This window comes from Antechinus flavipes, chromosome 5, assembly GCF_016432865.1.
Source record: "Antechinus flavipes isolate AdamAnt ecotype Samford, QLD, Australia chromosome 5, AdamAnt_v2, whole genome shotgun sequence".
NCBI classification, from domain to species: Eukaryota; Metazoa; Chordata; class Mammalia; order Dasyuromorphia; family Dasyuridae; genus Antechinus; species Antechinus flavipes.
This window is the reverse complement of record NC_067402.1, coordinates 194,601,840-194,620,295: the sequence shown is the minus strand read 5'-3', so window position 1 is coordinate 194,620,295 and position 18,456 is coordinate 194,601,840. Positions and strand designations below refer to the sequence as shown.

Below are 18,456 nucleotides of genomic sequence, written 5' to 3'. Positions count from 1 at the left end.
TCATAGGAAATGCTGAAGGATGAGGTACGCACGCTAACCTACAGAAACTCCATGTACCACAATAAGCATGTGTTTAAAGACAAAGTGGTCCTGGATGTTGGGAGTGGCACAGGGATCCTGTCTATGTTTGCTGCTAAAGCAGGGGCCAAGAAGTGTATGGGGTAAGGGCGTCATTTCTTTCTTGCTTTGGGCCTTTTAGAAAACTAACTCCAAATACTCTTGTCTTCTCCAATCCAATCTGATCTCATCTCTCTTTCTAATTTTGCCAATCCCCACCCCCTTCCCTCAACAAACAAACAAACAAACCCCAAAAATAGTCCTTAGTGCTTCATATCTTCAACATTCATCTTAGAGGAAGCAAAAAAAAAAAAAAACCACAATCTTGAGCTGTAGGAAAGGTTAGGAGTGAACATCACCCAACTAGTGACAAACTCCCTTAGGAATAATTTCAGACATCTCTATAAATTTTTAAGGTAACTGAAGGTCAGGGAGATGTGGATTTGGGTCAAAAGACCCATTCAGATCTTGGGTCTGCTATTCACTAGTTGTGTGATGTTGGGAATGTTGTTTTACCTACTGGGGTTTGGAGAATTTTTTCATTTGAAATATAAAGGGATTAGACCTCTTCTAGTGCTGTGAGATATGAAATAATATAAAATAAGTCTTGTGAAATTTGAGCTCTAAATCTGGTGAGGTATAAAATAATGTAATGGTAGTTTTATTTATATAGTGCTTTAATATTTGCTAGATATTTTAATGTATATCTCAATCGATCCCCACAACAACCCTGTGAGGTAGATACTATCAATATATCCATTTTATGGTTCAGGAAACTGAGTCTGAGAGAAATTCAGTGACTTGCTAGGGTGACACAGATGGTTTTAGTGTCTGAGGCAGAATTTGAATTCAGATCTGATTTCCAGCCCAGTGCTCTCTCTCCTATACCACCTAATTCTTTTTCTTTCTTTCTTTCTTTCTTTTTTTTTTTTTTGGTCAAAGCAATTAGGGTTGAGTGACTTGTTCAGGGTCACACAACTAGTAAGTATTAAGTCCAGAGCTAGAGATCTATCACTGCACCATTTAACTGCCCCACCACTTAGTATTCTATGAAAAGATATTTGATATGACAACACATGTCTAACCTATAATTATTTGCTTTCTCAATGAAGGGGATTGGGATAAAAGGAGAAAATTTGGAACTCAGTTTTAAAAATGAATGTTGAATATTGTTTTTGCATGTAATTGGGGAAAAATAAAATAGTAAATAAAAAAGATATTTGATAAAAGCTTTATTATCCTTATTAGATAGTGGTAAAACGTAGGATTTAGAAAGGGAAACTGAGTAGTCCAGGGACCAGAATTAGTTAAAAAAATGTGTCAGAATCAAAATGGGAACCTAGGATTCCTGACTCCAAGTCTAGTGGTCTTTCTAACACATTCTGATTCATTCCAACATTTCAGGGTTATTCTGCGGAGCATTTAGGAAGTCAGGCCATTCATGTTCTCTCTTACCTGGAAAATACTGACATTTATGCCTCAAAATGTTTTCTCATCTGTGATTTTACGAGATGCCCCCCCAAAAAACCACCTGTTAATTAGGTAGAAGTAAATATTTGATTATATTATTCTTCTACTCTCCCCCATCCTCAATTTAATTGGCTTCTCATTACCTATGGAAAAAGTATAATATATGATCTCATCACTACTCTACTAAAAACCAAATCAATGACTTCCTATTAGCTGCTGAATGAAGCTTAAATTTCTCATTCTGGTCTTTAAGTCTCTCCTACAAGCAAGTTCCAACCTAACTTTTCCAGCCTTATTTTTCACTGTGTGTTCTGTGTTAATGAACTGGCTTGTCATAATGTAAGAAAATAAATTTTGGGAAATATGAATTCTAAATCTTGCGTGGCATGAAGTAGAATAATGCTAATAAGAATAATTAACATTTATATAGTGCTTTAAGCTTTATAAGCTTTATAAATATATATATCTCAGTTAATCTTCACAACAATTATGTGAGGTAGGTGCTATCATTCATCCCCATTTTACAGATGAAGAAACTGAGACTGAGAGAAATTCAGTATCTGCCTATGATACATTCTTGTCCTGACTTCTCTTATTTGGTGCCATTGCTAATTGTCATCCTTCATGATTGGAATGGATGAGTCCCACAACAACTTTATAGTCCAAAGTCCTTCCCTTCAAGACCTTACTCACATTCTGATTCCATCTTATAGACTTTCCTGGCTCTCTCTCTCTTTTCAAGTGAAAGGGATTTCTTCCTTAGACATCTCATGATTCTTTGTTTGGCACTTTCCTTTGCATTTCTCTTTGTATTATAATTATTTGTGTACTTGTTCCCCATATTAGAATGTAAGATCCTTGAGAAAAGGCTCTATGCTGCAGTTGTCTTTGTATCTCCAATCCCTTGTATAGAGTAGGTGCTTAATAAAGGTTTCTTAAATTAATTTGGATAGAAATAGGGAAAATAATTAATCCAAGGAGATTGGCAAGGTGAATAGTAGAATGAGAATTAAAAACCACTTTTCTTCCCCTTCCCTCCTTCCTTCTTGCCGTCCTGCCTTTCTCCCATTCTCCTTCTTTGAGGATTTTGCAGTGATTTGCACAGAGTATGTAATGTTTGTGTTTCTGCCATAGTTGAACAATTATTATTTATGCTTAAAATGCAAGAAAGTTTCCCTCTTAAAATGGGAAAGGAATAAGCATTTATGTAGTAGCCACTGTGCACCAGACATTATGTCAAGTGCTTTTTATAAATATTATCTTATTTGAACATCACCAAAAATCTTGCGAAGCTTCCTTCGTTAAAGAAACTAAAATAGAAGTGAAATGGCTTGCTCAGGGTCATGTAACTAATAAGTATCTTGAGGTTAGATTTGAACTCTCCAAGACTAGCAATCTAGCTTTTGTGCCAGTAGCTAACTTGGTAGAGGTAGAAATAAAGGAAATGGAGCTCAGGGAATGTCTCTCCACTCTTCCTACTTATTAGAGAGATAACTAAAGCTTTCTTTTATTTTTCTTAAGAAAAAAGAAACAATGATAGAAGGGTTTCAGTGTGATAACAAAAAAGAGAAAAGCTTTCAAGAGGCAGAAGGGCAATCCTGACCTGTGTTAGGAAGGTTGGAAGAGTGTGAGAAAAGAAGAAAGATCACTAAATATTGGTGACTAAGTAAAATTTAGAAGAAAGTAAAACTTTCTGAAGTAGAGAGAACTGAGTTCTCTGAAAAGGAAACAGCTGCCTGTCCTCTAAGGAAAGCTGCTGCTGTTGGATAACAGACCATCAGATCAAGGGAAGAGGAGAGATATTTGTACATAACTAGTGACTTCCTGTGAAGGATGCTGAGGAAGCCATTTGTCAGCCTAATAGGAAAAAAAAAACAAACAAAATAAAAAGTTCTTTTCTCTTCCATTGGGCATATTTCCAGAACAAGAGGAAAAGTTTTCTAAGACTTTTCAAAATTACCAATTTGTGTTGATTCACATGGGCATGGATTATATTAGCAAAAGCAGTTTTAAAAGCTTTGCTAAGTAAATGAGACCTTGGTTGAGAAGCTGAAGAGCCCAGGACCATAGGTGATGTTTTTGTACTTTTGCTAATTTAAGGAAAGTGCTAAAGAAGAGAAAGGCAGATGTGGCAAAATGATTAAGATTTGATAGGATTTTAAAAAGAGGATTTATATTTCAGGAATACCACTTAAAATATAGAAATGACCAATTCCTAGTCCCATTTATAACATTTATAACAAGGGGGTAGTAAGAATGTATATGTCTGAAGTTTTGCATATCTTTAGATAAATAACAGAAAAATTAATAGATTAATTAATTAAACAATAGATTAATTAATAAAGTATTGGACAAGGAGAAAACTGCCTATGCAAATGTTTCAAGCTAGACCTCATCAAAAGCAGCTGTAATCAATCAATCAATCAACGAATCTTTATTAAGTGCCTCTGCTGTACCAAAATTATTCTAAGTGATGGAGATACAAAGACAAAAATGAAACAGATGCTGTCTTCAGGTTGCTTACATTCTAAGAGAACAGGAAGAATGGCAATAGCAATGAAATTTACTGGAGATGAAATCTAAGAAAGGATGTCTATAGAAAATTGCCCAAAATATGATTAACAAAAAAAAAAAATCAGAGCTCCAAATGCAAAGAGCCAAGTTTGCCATTGAAATTTGGGTGGTATAGAACTTATGATTATGGAATATAACTCTCAAAAGGGTTATCTCTGTGTAAAAAGAAATGGGTTTTGTAAAAGGGAGAAATGAATAATAGCATTATATATTAAGATGATATATTCATTTAAGGAAGCAATAATCAGAGTGGAGATAGATCTTAAAGCATTTGGTGAATAACAATAGAGGCAGAAACAAAAAAATGATATTGCCATTGGGATGTATTATAGGCCTTCTGGACAGAAGAAGGAAATGGATAAACAATTTTGAAAATAGATGGATGGAAGAATCTGTAAGAGTTCTGTTTTGTTCTTTCCCTCATTTTGTTTTGGTCTTCCTGTTTCTGTTTCTCTGTGTCTTACTCTTTCCTCCCAAAAGAGTAAATAGTTATTTTCTTAACTTAGTAATAATTTCATTCTCCAAAAAATGGAAGAACCTAAGAATGGAAATTCTACTCTATACCTATTTGTCATCAACAAAAAGAAACTGGATGCTAGGGTAGAAATGATAGGCTATTTGTTGAGAAGTAATTATTCCATCTTAGAATTTGTGATAGTGAAGATTTTGGGAAAGCAAATATCAAAGTTTTCAGAAGAAGGGAGCATAGTTTCCTATATCTTTCATTTCTACAAGTCAGTCCAAGACAGGGGAAACTCTGTTTTCTGAAGATACAAAAGAACATTTCCAGTGGATGGGAAAGAGTAGTTTTTTAAGAGACAGATATGAATTCACAAGAACCTTATAGATATTAGACTTTACAAAGATATATACAGAAGTAAGAATGGATAATGGAGACAGAGTTGAAAAGCTTGGCATTGTTCTATGTGAATATTGCCAGGAACACTACTGCTCATAATAAACTTACATGGGCAAGGAAAAGTTAAGGATTACACAAAAGTTTTTGTTTGTTTTTGTTGTTTGTAAGCTTTGAAAGTAGAAAGAAAGGGATCAAAAGGAAAAGTGAGACTGCTACTTAGGTGACAGCAGCTAATTAGTAGAAGACAGAATGGCTCTTACTTTGCTCCCATTATCCTGTGCCAAGTCACAACAGTCTTTGGACTGAAACTGACAGTCAAAAGCATTACCCTTCCCATGTACGTGGTCTGAGATTCATTTGGATCTTGCTGTTTGAAAAGAACTCCAGAGAGATCATTTAATTTAACATTTCCAACCAAAATAGCTAATTGGAATTTAAAATACAAGATAGGTAGAGAAATAGCAAGGGAACCCCTAGATTCTCTATGGTTTTGTCATTTAGCTCAGCACACTAAAAGAACTAGTGAATGTGACTGCTGAATCACTGTCAATGCTTTTTGACAAAAAAATCCTTTTTCTTCCTTCCATTTTCTTCCTTTCCTTTCTTCCTTCCTTCCTTCCTTTCTTCTTTCCTTCCTTCCTTCCTTCCTTCCTTCCTTCCTTCTTTCCTTCTTTCTTTCTTTCTTTCTTTCTTTCTTCTTTCTTTCTTTCTTTCTTCTTTCTTTTTTTCTTTCTTTCCTTCTTTCTTTCTTTCTTTTTTTCTTTCTTTCTTTCTTTCTTTCTTTCTTTCTTGCTTTCTTTCTTTTTTTCTTCCTTTTTCTTCCTTCCTTCTTCCTTCTCTCTCTCTCTCTTTTTCTCTCTTTCCTTCCTTCCTTCCTTCCTTCTTTCCTTCTTTCCTTCCTTCCTTCCTTCCTTCCTTCCTTCCTTCCTTCCTTCCTTCCTTCTCTCTCTCTCTCTCTCTCTCTTATTTCTCAAAGGTCTAATAAGGTAAAGGACATAGATATAGATCACCTAGATTTTAACAAAGTATTTGACAAGTTTCTTATTCTTTTATTTTGGATGAAATGAAGGAAGAAATATAAGTGATAACATGGGCTGATTTGGATCTGGTTCAATGGCAGAGCCAAAGAGCAGCCAGTCATTTATAGTTCAAAATCAACTTGGAAGGATATTTCTTGTGGAATACTTTAAGAACTTGGCCTTTGTGCTGTCTAACATTTTTATCAATGGCTTGCAAAAAGGCATAGATGTCACACTTATCAGATTTAAAGATGACACATAGTTGGGAGGGATAATTAATATGTTGGATAATAGAGTCACAAGCTAAAAAGATCTTGGCCTGCTTCACTTTTGGGTTAAGTTCAAGAAAATGAAATTTCATAGGGCTAAGTGTAAAGTCTTGTACTTGAGTTTTTAAAAAAATCTGCTTCACAAGTATAAAATGGAGGAGGTGTGATCAGACCACTTCTGGAGTATTGTCTTCAGTCTTGGGCAACACATTTTAGGAAAGACATTGATGGGTTGGAGAGAATTCAGTGAAGGGTAACTTGGATGTTGAAAGAACATGAGATTGTGCCATATGGGGATCAGTTGAAAGAATTCAGGATATTTAACTTGGAGAAGGAGAAGAATTCCAATCAATCCAATCCAATCCAATAAATCAATCCACAGCTACTAACTATGTGCCAGGCACCTACAAATTCTGGGGATATGAAGTCAAAGGCAATGCTTCCTTTCCTTAAGAAGCTTCTATGGGGGATATAATATGTGCATATATAATAGTAACAATTATATACAGAATAAATACAAGGTAGTCTAGAAAGGGGTGAAAAATAGGTATTTATTTAGAACTATATTTAAGACACTATGCTAGGATAGCACTGGGTTTATGAAATCCAAATTAAAAGTAATCTACATTCACAAGGAATTTACATAGTTGCCTTCACTTTTTGGAAGGACTGTTGCACACCAAAAGGGGCACTTATTCTACCTAACTGCAAAGGACTGATTTGGGAGCAATGGCTAGAAGTTGCAAAGAGGCAGAAATAGGCTTGTAAAGAAAAACTTATCAATCAGAGTTATGTAAAAGTGGAATGGACAGCCTTAGATATTAGCAGGTCTAACTAGAGGACTCCTTCAGGGGGAATTGATAGGAGAGATTTCTTTTTAAGAATAACTTGGACAAGAAGGTTTCTGGTCTCCCTTCTAACTCTGATCTCTGAGCTTCATATTGTTAGTGATCCATGGGAGGGAGGACATGGAGCAGGAAGCCATAAAAATGGGTCTCCTTTAAAGAAATGCAGATAATTATGGTAGAGCTGTTAATTTGGAAAACTGTTATTTTAAAAAATGCTGAAGGGAAACAGATTTTTTAAAAGGTGCACACAACTGGAATAGCCTCAAAGCTGGAATACAGTAGGATAGGGCTGCCCTATTGCAATCCTAAAATGATTATACCCAACAAAAGATAGGAAGTGTGGGGCTTCTTAGAAGAGAGGGGGAGGAAAAGGAGGCAGAGTTAAAAAGGAACCGAAACATGTTGTGAAACTGACTGAGACAGGCTAAATAGTGAAAAAAAAGAGAAACTGAAAGAATAAGAGACATAAAGAAAGAGAAGAAAAGAGGAGAAGAAGGGAATAAAGGAGAGAGAGATAGAAATACAGAAAAAAGAGAAATAGAGAAAGACAAAGACAAAGAAACAGAGAGACAGAGACAGACACACAGACACAAAAAGACAAAGAAACAGAGTCTAAGAGACAGAGACAGAGAGGTAGAGAGAGACACAGAGACAGAGAGAAACTGAGAGAGACAAAGAGACAGAAAGAGACAGACAAAAAAACACAGAAAGACAAAGTGACAGAAACAGACAAAAACAGAGACAAGCAGACAGAAGCAGAGACAGAGACAGAGACACACAAAGAGAGACAGAAACCCAGACACAGAAACACAGAGAGATAGAGAGAGACAGAGGTAGAGAAACAGAGAGACAGAAAGATAGAGATACAGACAGAGAGACACAGAGAGACAAAGTGACAGAGACACAGAGAAAGACAAAGACAAGCAGACAGAGGCAGAGATAGAGAAAGAGACAGAGAGATAGAGACAGAGACAGACAAACTGAGAGAGACACATAGAGATACAGAGACAGACACAGAGACAAAGAGACACAGAGAGACAAAGTGACAGAGACAGAGAAAAAGACAGAAACAAAGAGAGACAAGCAGACAGAGAGAGAGAGACAGATACAGAGAGAGAGACACACAGAGATATTGACAGAGATGAGAACAGTGAGAAAGAGAGACATACACAAGAGACAGAGGGAGGCAGAAACAGAGGCAGAGATGGACACACACAGAGACAGAAAGAGATCAAGATATACACAGAGAAAAGGAAACAGGAAGAGAGAATGATAAACAAAAATGGGGTGAGTGTATTGTGGTAATATTATAGAATATAGAAGATTGGTGAATTTCAGGTTACCTGCCCTGAAATTTAGTAATGCTTTTATAACCTTGGACTGGTCACAGTTAGGACCTAGATTAGAGTTTGTCTAATGGGACTAGAGCTGTGAATTTAAGCTTTCAATAGGGTGTGATTCTATTGCTCAGACTATGACCTGAACAAAGAGTGGGTAATAGTAAGGGAATAGGGAATGCCCCATTTCTACTATTAGAGTCTAATACTAAAGGGAAAGGTACACAGTTCATCAGAAGACTTTCTAGTCCTACTAGTACTTTGCTGTGGAGGTAGAAACATCGCTTTACCTGCCTGAGTCTCAGCTTCACTTCCTCATCTGTAAAATGAGGGGATTATACAAGATGAGCCATGAGCTCCCTCCCAGCTCTAACACTCTGCAGTTCATCTAACACCTCTCTCCTTTGTCCCACTCTCCTTTTAGATCGAATGCTCCAGTATTTCTGACTACTCAGAGAAAATTATCAAGGCCAACCACTTGGACAACAGTAAGGCAACTCAGACTATCCCCTGGAAACGTGGAAGCAGTGGGTGCCCCTGATTTGGTTCTGTCATTTACATGTAAATGATGGCCTTTCACCTTCAACTGGCTATAGGGTATGGTGATGTGGTCATGCACCCAGTCCCCCCACTAAGTGGCAGTAGTTCTTCCCTGGGATGGTAGGTGAAGGACAATGGCCTTTTCAGACCTAGCTTTGGTTCTGGAAGAATTTTGAATCTCTGGTATGGATTTTTTCCGTAAGTTTCTCGTATCCCATCTAGTTGATCCTGGGAACCATTTATAGAAACCATATTCCTATTTCTCCAAGAAGCAAATCCAAGCTCACTTTGGTTTACAACCATCTTCAGGGTTCTGGTAATAGAAAGTCCAATGACCTCATGTAAGATGCCATTAATCTCCACCAGCTTTACCTCCCAGAAGTTCTACTTCCCCTTATCAGAAAAAACCACCCAGTGTGGGGTGTTGTCCTGTCCACTGGCTAGAAGTTTTTCCAACACAACCTATAGGTTTTCTTACTGATCATGTTGTTATGGTCTACAATCCTCCTTGGTACTTTGAAAGTTTACATTAAACAGTCTTTGGTTAGAAAAAGAAAGGGGAAATCACTTTATGGTTCCACAAGTGAGAAAGCTTTGATAGTCAGGCAGACAAGACTGGATTAACCCTGACTCAGAGCAGACAACTATTCTAGGAGGTATGAGGTTCTGAAAAAGAAGAATAAGGCACTGTCCTTGGACTCTGAAGGTAGCCTAATTGGGAGAGAAATGGGGTGGTGGGACATAGACAGAATCGAATGGAAATAAGATACATAAACTGATATTCCAAATTTCTAAAATTTATGATTTTGCCAGAGTAGATGTTCCCTCAGACTTTAGCAATTTCGTGAGTTGCTATAGTTAAGAAAAGTTGTCATCTCATGGTCAGCCCTTTGGTAATGAGTATCCCTGACATTGGTAAAACTGATCTTCAAATAGTATACACACACAATCTGTCACTGGGGCTATGGATTAAAGTCTTTTTAACTTGTAAGAATCTGCCAATGCTTGTCATTCTGTAGCATGGTCTCTGATAACCCAAGGTCATTTCCATGTTAAGAATTTTAGAGGAGAAATGATAGAGGGCAGAAAAACCCCATAAGAACAGATCATTTTTAGCTGTACAAATATATGTGTTTTAATATAATGTAATCACAAATAATATAATAATTTAATATAATATAATCCATACATTGTAATGCTATGATTAGTAAACTCTTTAATTAGTGGATGTGAAATTCAAATCTCTCTTCAGTCAGCCTTCAATGGCTCAGGTCTTTTTCTCACTTTATTTATACTAAGAGGTAACAGGCCAGTTTAACATCAGGTTGGCAACACCTCCATACTTTTTGATCCTAAATAATTTTTATTCAGATCTTTTCTTAGTTGTATTATGAATAAAATCCCTGAAAGATGGTTTCCAGGTAATTACTAATAATCAATTATTGCTAAAATTCAATAAATTGATCATCAGTAGCTTCTTTTAGCAACCAAAGATGAGGAAAGAGCCTCTGAAATGACTTAAATCAGATGAGTACCTTTGAAAGAGGAACTTCTCTTACAAGTGAAAATCAACCCTGATAGGTAGACATTTAAGAAGGTGATGGTCTAAAAGCCTTCAGCTCCTCCTACTGAGAAGGTGGTTTGATCATGAGACTTGGTGATCTCAAGGTGTCTGGGCAGGGGAAGCCATTTCCATCTGGACTTCTCTGGCTAGTTTTCTCTTTCATGAGATAAGTTGCCCTAAACTCTAATGGAGGAGATCAAGGACTGGAGATTCTTGGATTCTGTTTATACTCCAAATGGAAGTTAGGTTTCCCATTTGGTTGGGATCCTGCCCAGTTTAGTTAAGGAGCATGTGCTTTCAGAATAAGAGTAATCTCATCACTCAGCCCTGTCTTTTGGAAACTGACTGACCTTTTCAGGAACTGGGTCTTAAAAGAAATAGCAGAAAAAGAGTATGGATCACAATGAGTCTTTCCAATAGCCTTTGGGTTATTTGTGATTTTGATTCTACTAAAATGAAATGTTTATTAATTCTATATAAAATACTTCTAGAAGGATGCTTTGATGTATCTGTAATCTTCCTGATTTTTGTACTCCCTCCAATGATTTAGATTCTAACCCAAACATAATCCATGCCACCCTCTTTACTTAGTTTGCCCCAGTGGGCAAGGGGCTTTCTCTAGATCTCTTGACAATATAAAGACCAATGAAAATAATCATAAATTATCCTTTGCTCCCACGACACCACATTCAATTCGTTGTTGCAACTTTAATTCTTCAGAAATGCCATCATTCCATATTTTGTATAGAATGTTACTAGAAGTGTTACTAGTTACTAGTGTTACTAGAAGAATATTGGTTTTTAAAAGTTAGGCTTTCTTTTAAGGAGAAACTGTGCATTGTTCAAAGCTCTACAATTTCCTAAATGCAATTTATCTTACTTTTTCCTTCCTATTCAACTTTGGTCCATGAATAATGTCCTGGAATGGCAGCTATACTGATGAATCAGTCTTATGATTTGTCTGTCCAATGACAAATCATAATCTAGATAAAAGCATTCTTTATCCCTATGTTTTTTCCTTCTTCCACAAAGTATTGTTCTGATGCTTCATTACAGAGTAGAGATGACACTGAGTTTTTGAAAGTCATATGAATAGAGCACAAATGATGGCAGGTTATACCATGCTGGAAGGCGTTTCCACATGGTCCCAACAGTGATAGACTGCCTACTTTCCAAGGATCAGTCTGCAGAGAGCTCTTTGTGAATAGTCTGGATACCAGGTGATGAATTATTTGGCTTTAACAACCCATTAAACATTGAGAGAATATTAATATTACTTAAAGTTGAGTCTTTGTAGAAAGTAGAAATTTGGGATCACTAAAAATAGTGTAAAATTTCCCCCAAACAGTCCAACCCACTTTCCTATTTATTTTTGAAACCACTTAGTTGGCCAGATGCAGAGCAATGTACACATACTGAAGAAAAAAAAAAAAGGTACCTACCCTTATCCCATTACATGTCCCATATAAAAGTGATATGTATTTTCCATTCTTCTTATCTTTGCAATGTCAGTGACTTTGTAAGGTCTCGTTAGTGTTCCAGAGCAGTACAAATAGTATCATCTTATCTGTGAGTAGGAATATTTGAAAACCATTCCCTGGAAATTCCTTTTGATTTCACTTAGTTTGACACTTTATGACCCTGATGAACATCTTAAGTGATCATATATATCTGTTTTATGCTTTCCTTAATACTGATATTCTGCATATCATCGAATCTCTGTGACTGCATCTATTCTTTATGTGGCATATTCTTAATACAGGAACCACTTTTTGGAAGAGAATGTTTAAACATGCTTGTCCTATGAATCAAATTATTAAAAAAAAAAAAGCAAACAATAGACATAGTGGAATATTGTATTCTTCATATTTTCATAAATATCTTCTGCTGTAGAAAATCATTGGCAAAAGACTTCCTATTCTTTTCCTCTGTATTCATTAATGATATTCTCAAAGTATGCATGAATAATTTTTATAAATATTTTTATAGAAATTAGAACATAAAATCAATAAAGTGATATCTTCTTGATATTTTCTGTTTGTTAAAACTACCATGTTTGAACTTGCCCATTATTTGGAATCCTTAACTTTTTAAGACATTTTGAAAATCAGCACCCAGATATATTTTAAATTATATTGATTCTAGCATAGACTTCTTCAATCATATCCAACACCACGATAAACATGACTTTATATTCCTTATTAAAATGCAGATGTGGCCCTTTCACTACCATTGTTGATGAAAATAGATCAAGCAAATTCGGTCAATGAGCATTTATTAAGCATCTGCCATGCCAGAAACTGTGCTAAGTGCTAGAGGTACAAAGAAAAGCAAATGAAAGTCTTTGCCCTAAAAGAGCTCATGGAGTAAAATGTCTTGGACTGGCATCATGGCTGATAGCATAGATTAGAAAGAAGAGCAGGTAAAGAAAGTGTGGTTTGCTTTCATTCCTTCTTCTCTCTACTTCTGACAACTTGTAATGAAGTAGAATTCTCAATCCTTTTTCAGTAACTCAAATAATTTTCTAAACTCATTGGCCCCTCCTTTGTCTCCCAGATCCTCATCACAATCTGAGTAGATGAGTATTCATTTGGGAAGAGAAAAGTGAAAGGCTCAATGAAATCCCTTGGTCTTACTTCCCCATACTTATAATCTGTGAATAAAGAATTGTGGGTATCTATAAAATCTGTTAGTACTCACTGAAAACTATTAGGACTTAAGTTTCTAGACATCAGGCATAGCCCTCCAGATTTGACCAAGATTTCCTGCTATGCTCCTAGGGGCACAAAGGTCAAAACCCCCAATTTCAAGAAAACAATGGGGTGGTTAATCCTATCACTCTCATGCCTACACATACACACACACACACACACACACACACACACACACACACACACACACACACACACACACTCCAAAGGAAATGAAATCCTGTTTTCTAGACTATCAAAAAACAATAGAATCTGTGCTTTTTGGTTTTCCAGGGAAGAGTAAGTGAGGAGTAAAATTTTCTCCTCACTGCTTCTTTTCTGTCATCCTTAATAATACTCACAATATAGAGTCCTGGAATTTCAGAGTTTGAAGGAAAGGTCATCTAGTCCAGCTCCTACCTTCAATAAAAATAATGCTTGTTAAATCAAACTGAATCCTCATTTGAATTATGACTATTTCCCCCATTATTCCCAATAAGTGGCCATTTACCTTCTTTTTGATGGAACTTAATTCTATAATGAGGAACTTAATTCTAGTTTATTTCACTTTTAGACAATTATAATGATAAACAAATTGTTAATTATATTGACCTAAACTCTTTTTTAATATAATAACCCATATATTCCTGTTCTGCTATTGGAAGACAAGTATATTAAATTGAATACCATTTTCACATGTGATATCAACAGTTATAACTGAAAGAGTCGCTAAAGAATATCAGTTTCAATCTCCTCAAATTCTACAACTCAGGAAACTGAGATCTCTAAGGCTGAGTGCTTTATCCAAGGCCACAATTAGTTACTAGTAGAATTATGACTACAACGCAGAACCTCTTCTTCACAAGACAGTGTTTCTATTCTTTTTACTTAGAACACAAGTCAAGCTAATGAAGGAACAGGGTGGGGGCAAATTCCATGGAAAGCTTTTGATAAGCTGAATTAGCACTTGGAGTTGGATCTCAAATATGTGAGCACAGAAAGAAAAATAACAGTATAGGACTTTTAAAAATACTTGCCACCCAGAATCTTAAAAATATTTCCTCATAGAAAATAATTTTAGAGACCCTAAACAACAACTAATCTGATGCCCTCATAGAATTTTGAAATCTTATCATTGAAAAGAAGATTCAAGTTAAAGTTCATCTAGTCCAACATAACCCTGAAGTGTAGGAAGCATTGAGAAGATTTCCTGAAGTGGAAATCTATAGTATCCTTGACAAGGAGTCATCACTTGGACAGATGAGGAGACTGAAGCCCATTACTGAGTGAGATTAGGAAAGCACCTTTCTATCATACCCACTGGCAATTTCTTCATTACATTTAGACTTGTAGGACTAAGGAAAAGGACAGCCTTAGTCTCCTCACCATTCCTGGTTATCCAGAAGCCTCCTATTTTGTTCCCTCTCACTTCCTTAGGTTCTTTCTTCATGATGAAGCAGTGTAGTGGCGTGATCACACTCCAACATAATCACACTTAGGTGTGAACCTTTTAAGAATATTTTTCCCCTCATCATCTGCTTTCCTGTCTGCTAGCTTTTTTTTTTTTTTTTTTTTTTGCCTAGTTTTGTTTCCTTCTATATGAGTAGAAGTTCTGGTTCCCATTTTGTCTCCTGATAAAGCTTAGCTGAAAATCAAGAAAAATAAAGCTTCCACTCATCTATTTTGATAGCAACCATCTCAGATCCATCTGTTTTCTAATATAGATTAACTTCCTTTAAAGACACCCTAGTTCATTTCCAGCTAAAATTGTTTAACAATACTATGCTGTACTTTATGGATATAAATTTTCAAAAAGGAATTTATATACCAAACGTTATATATCTTATCTGCTGACCTAACTTAAAATCTATGCCCTGTGTAAGGTTAAATTTCACCATATTTTTCTTCCTTCCTTCGTTCTTTCCCTTTCTTTTTTCTCTCTTTCTTCTTGCCTATATGTTTCTTTTTAAACAAAGTTATTAGTATAGTAGATAAAAAGACAGTATAGCTGGAGTTTATAAGTGTATGTAACAAAAATCTCTTCTAGTCTTCTTATAAACAATTTAACAAATAGTAGACGGAAACATTGTAAAACTAGACAAATTCATGATTGGATTGACTGATAGGACTGACTATTGAATTCATGTCTACCCAGTGTTCTGGTGGAATATTCCAAGGAAGTCTCCTTCATCCTGTTTTTTTCCCCAAAATTTTAATTCATATATTAGAATTTTTAAGTATGATAAAGTTGAAAGTGTTAGGTAAATAATATCAGCTGAAACAACTTGGGCCAAAACAATTTCAGCAAAATTAGAATGGTAGAATTAAAGCAAAATAGCTGAAATTTAATTCAGAGACATGTGAGGTCCCACACTTGGGTTCAAAAACTCACCTGCATAAGGGAGGGGAATCTGGCTACCAAAAAGCTCATATCACAAAGTGCTTAGTATTTTATTGGATTCCAAGTGTTACATGAGTTAGTGTGGTATGGCAACCCAAAAAAAAAAAAATGAAGATAATCTTAGACCAAATCAATAGAAGCAGAGTATCTAGAATAAGATAAAAATTATAATATATTTTCTCCCTGCTCTGAAAAGTACTGTGTTTGATTCTAGGTGATACATTATAGAAAGAACACTGTCAAACTGAAAAACACACAGAGCATAACCAGCTTAAAGGAATTAGAGATGCTTAGCCAAGAAAAGAAAAACATGGGGAGGGAGCACCTTCATTCTCTGAAGGACAACCTTCACTTGCCAGCCAAATTTTGCCTACCCTGACCAATACTATTCTTCCATGGCAATTAAATCTTTAGAACTGAAAGGAAGCTTAGAGATAATAATGTCATAGCATATACATGTGTGTGTGTGTAAGCATGTATACAAACACACACATGTATGCACAGATGTATACATGTATTGTGTGTGTAGCTGTATGGGTGTATATATGTATCTATATGTATACATATGTGTGTATATGCATACATGTGTGAGTATGTGCATGCAGACACATGCATATACATATGTATATAGAGAAAGAACTGAAAGGAAACCTAGCAGTCATCTTTTCTGGACCTTTCATCTGACAAATAAAGAAACTAATGCTCAGAGAGTGAGCTGACTTGCTCAGTCACAGAGCAAGATTGTATTAGAGCTGGGGCTAGAATTAAGCTTTCCTAATGCCTGGTTCCATGCACTATTACTTTTGCCTTTAGGGAAATTGATACTGTGTTTTGGTTCTTCCTTTAGCAGTTTGCCATCTTACAAATAGCTCAGATCTTTCTCTGAGAGACCTATAAATAATGTCACAGGAAAATTCTCACTTGGACACTAATAAGACAATGCCTAAATATCAAAGCAGATGATTCCTACTTCCTGATAGAACAGGAAAATGCCAACTCTTCCTGTGGCCAAGCTAATGAGAGAAGAATCATTCTATATTGAAAAATCTTTTAAAAAGATGTTTCATAAGGAGGAAAATCAGCTTTATAGTCTATCCAGGAAGTAGAAGGAATGGTCATTCACTTCTGCTTAAGTATTTTTAGTGAAAGGAAACTCCTACTTTGTGAGACATCTCATTTCATTGTTGGACAAAGCTAATTAATCACTGAATCCCCCTATCCTCCACTATATATTGAGCCTAAATCTTTCCCTTTTTTATTTTTCATACTTTGATCTTAAATTTTTTCCTTTCTGATGGAAGAAAATGTTGATTTCCCTTTTTACTTGACACATCTCCAAATATTTAAATATATCTATTATGTCCTCCCTAAGAATTTTTTCCTCCAAGATGAACATCTTCAGTTCTTTCAATTATTCTTTATAGGGCACAGTTTTATGTTCATTCATGATTCTGGTTGTTCTCTGGAAGGGCTCCTAATCTATCCCATAACCTTACCCTTACCTCCTATTGCACAGAGCATCAAAAGCAGGTGATTAGATGATCAGGCCAGACTGGTCTATCTTTCTGTGCTTTGATCAATGCTCTTCATATCTCCAGTGAATTAAAAACACATTTAGGATATTAAATACATATTTAGGATAAGATATGTTTAGGACATATATAATGAATGGCCTTTCAGCACTAATCTAACCATATTCTATTGGTCTGCAGACAATCCTTGGTTTGACAACTGAGATAATCTCTACTATTCTGCCTGGGAAAATTATTCTAAGAGGACAGTGGGTGGGTCTTTATAAGAAGTAAAACTTCATTCTCATCTATGAGTGTGAATCTTGCAAAGACTGATGGTGATATTTTGAATTTTATCACTGGTAGCCTAAGGGACGGGCAGGAAAGTAATGAAGACAGAGACTTAGGAGGAGACCAGAGACCAAGATAAATCTTTTCTGGCAATGAAACCAAGAGGTGAGATATGACTTAAACTTACAGTCATCAACTCTGCTAACAAATGATCCAAGAATCACAAAAGTTTTATAACTGCTATTAATTCTAAAAATATTAAAGTGCTGACACAGGTTATCACTAAAAATCTTCCTTTATTGCATGAGGGGGAGGGAAATTAGACACATATATTAACTTTGATATGAGTCTCTTATGTGGGATAATAGATTAACTTCAGATATCCACAGGGCAATTCCTCTGTTTCTGATGGTGGGACAATAGGCTCAAACAGTGCTGAGCCACCAGGTTTGCTACTGTCCCTTTAAAATAGAAAGAACCATTTTTAATAATAATTTGATTTCTGCAATGCCAGAAAGAAACCAACCAGTCAAGCAAACAACACACATATGCTCACATTCTACTTAACCATTCAATGTGTTTACGTGAAGAGATGGAGAAAATTTCCCAATTTAGAGTCTATTGTTTCCTAGTGAGTATTTAGTTATGTTTAATTATTCTAAAGTTTACAAATGAGGGCCCTGAAATAGTCGCTTAGACAAACTTTCCATCATTTCTGTAGCATAAAAATATGTGTATATAATGATCTCAGTCCAACCTTGAACTAACATTTTAGTAAGGAGGAGGCTCAGATTAGAGGCATTACCCTAAAGAAGAAAACTCTTGGTCCACAAATCCTTCCCTATCTCCCTCTTTCAACAGCTGAAGGACATTAACTTCTCTGCCGTCATCCTGTTCCTAATCAGCAACTTGGTAACACAATTGCAATTTTAGTCTCCCATAGAAGAGAATTCATCAAATCAGTCAATTGCAGAAGAACTGCTGAGTATTCAAACTCTTATTTAATTGGTAAAAACCCATAATGAA

At 35.8% G+C, this 18,456-nt stretch overlaps 1 protein-coding gene across 1 annotated transcript in view; it reads left to right on the top strand.

The window, feature by feature from the left end:
• Positions 1 to 18,456, top strand: part of PRMT8 (protein arginine methyltransferase 8) — a 173,465-nt gene that overhangs the window by 85,859 nt on the left and 69,150 nt on the right. The window contains exons 3-5 of the mRNA XM_052000778.1: positions 7 to 161; position 866; positions 8,858 to 8,921. Coding sequence (XP_051856738.1) covers positions 7 to 161; position 866; positions 8,858 to 8,921 — 220 coding nt within the window. The remainder of the gene's footprint in view (positions 1 to 6; positions 162 to 865; positions 867 to 8,857; positions 8,922 to 18,456) is intronic.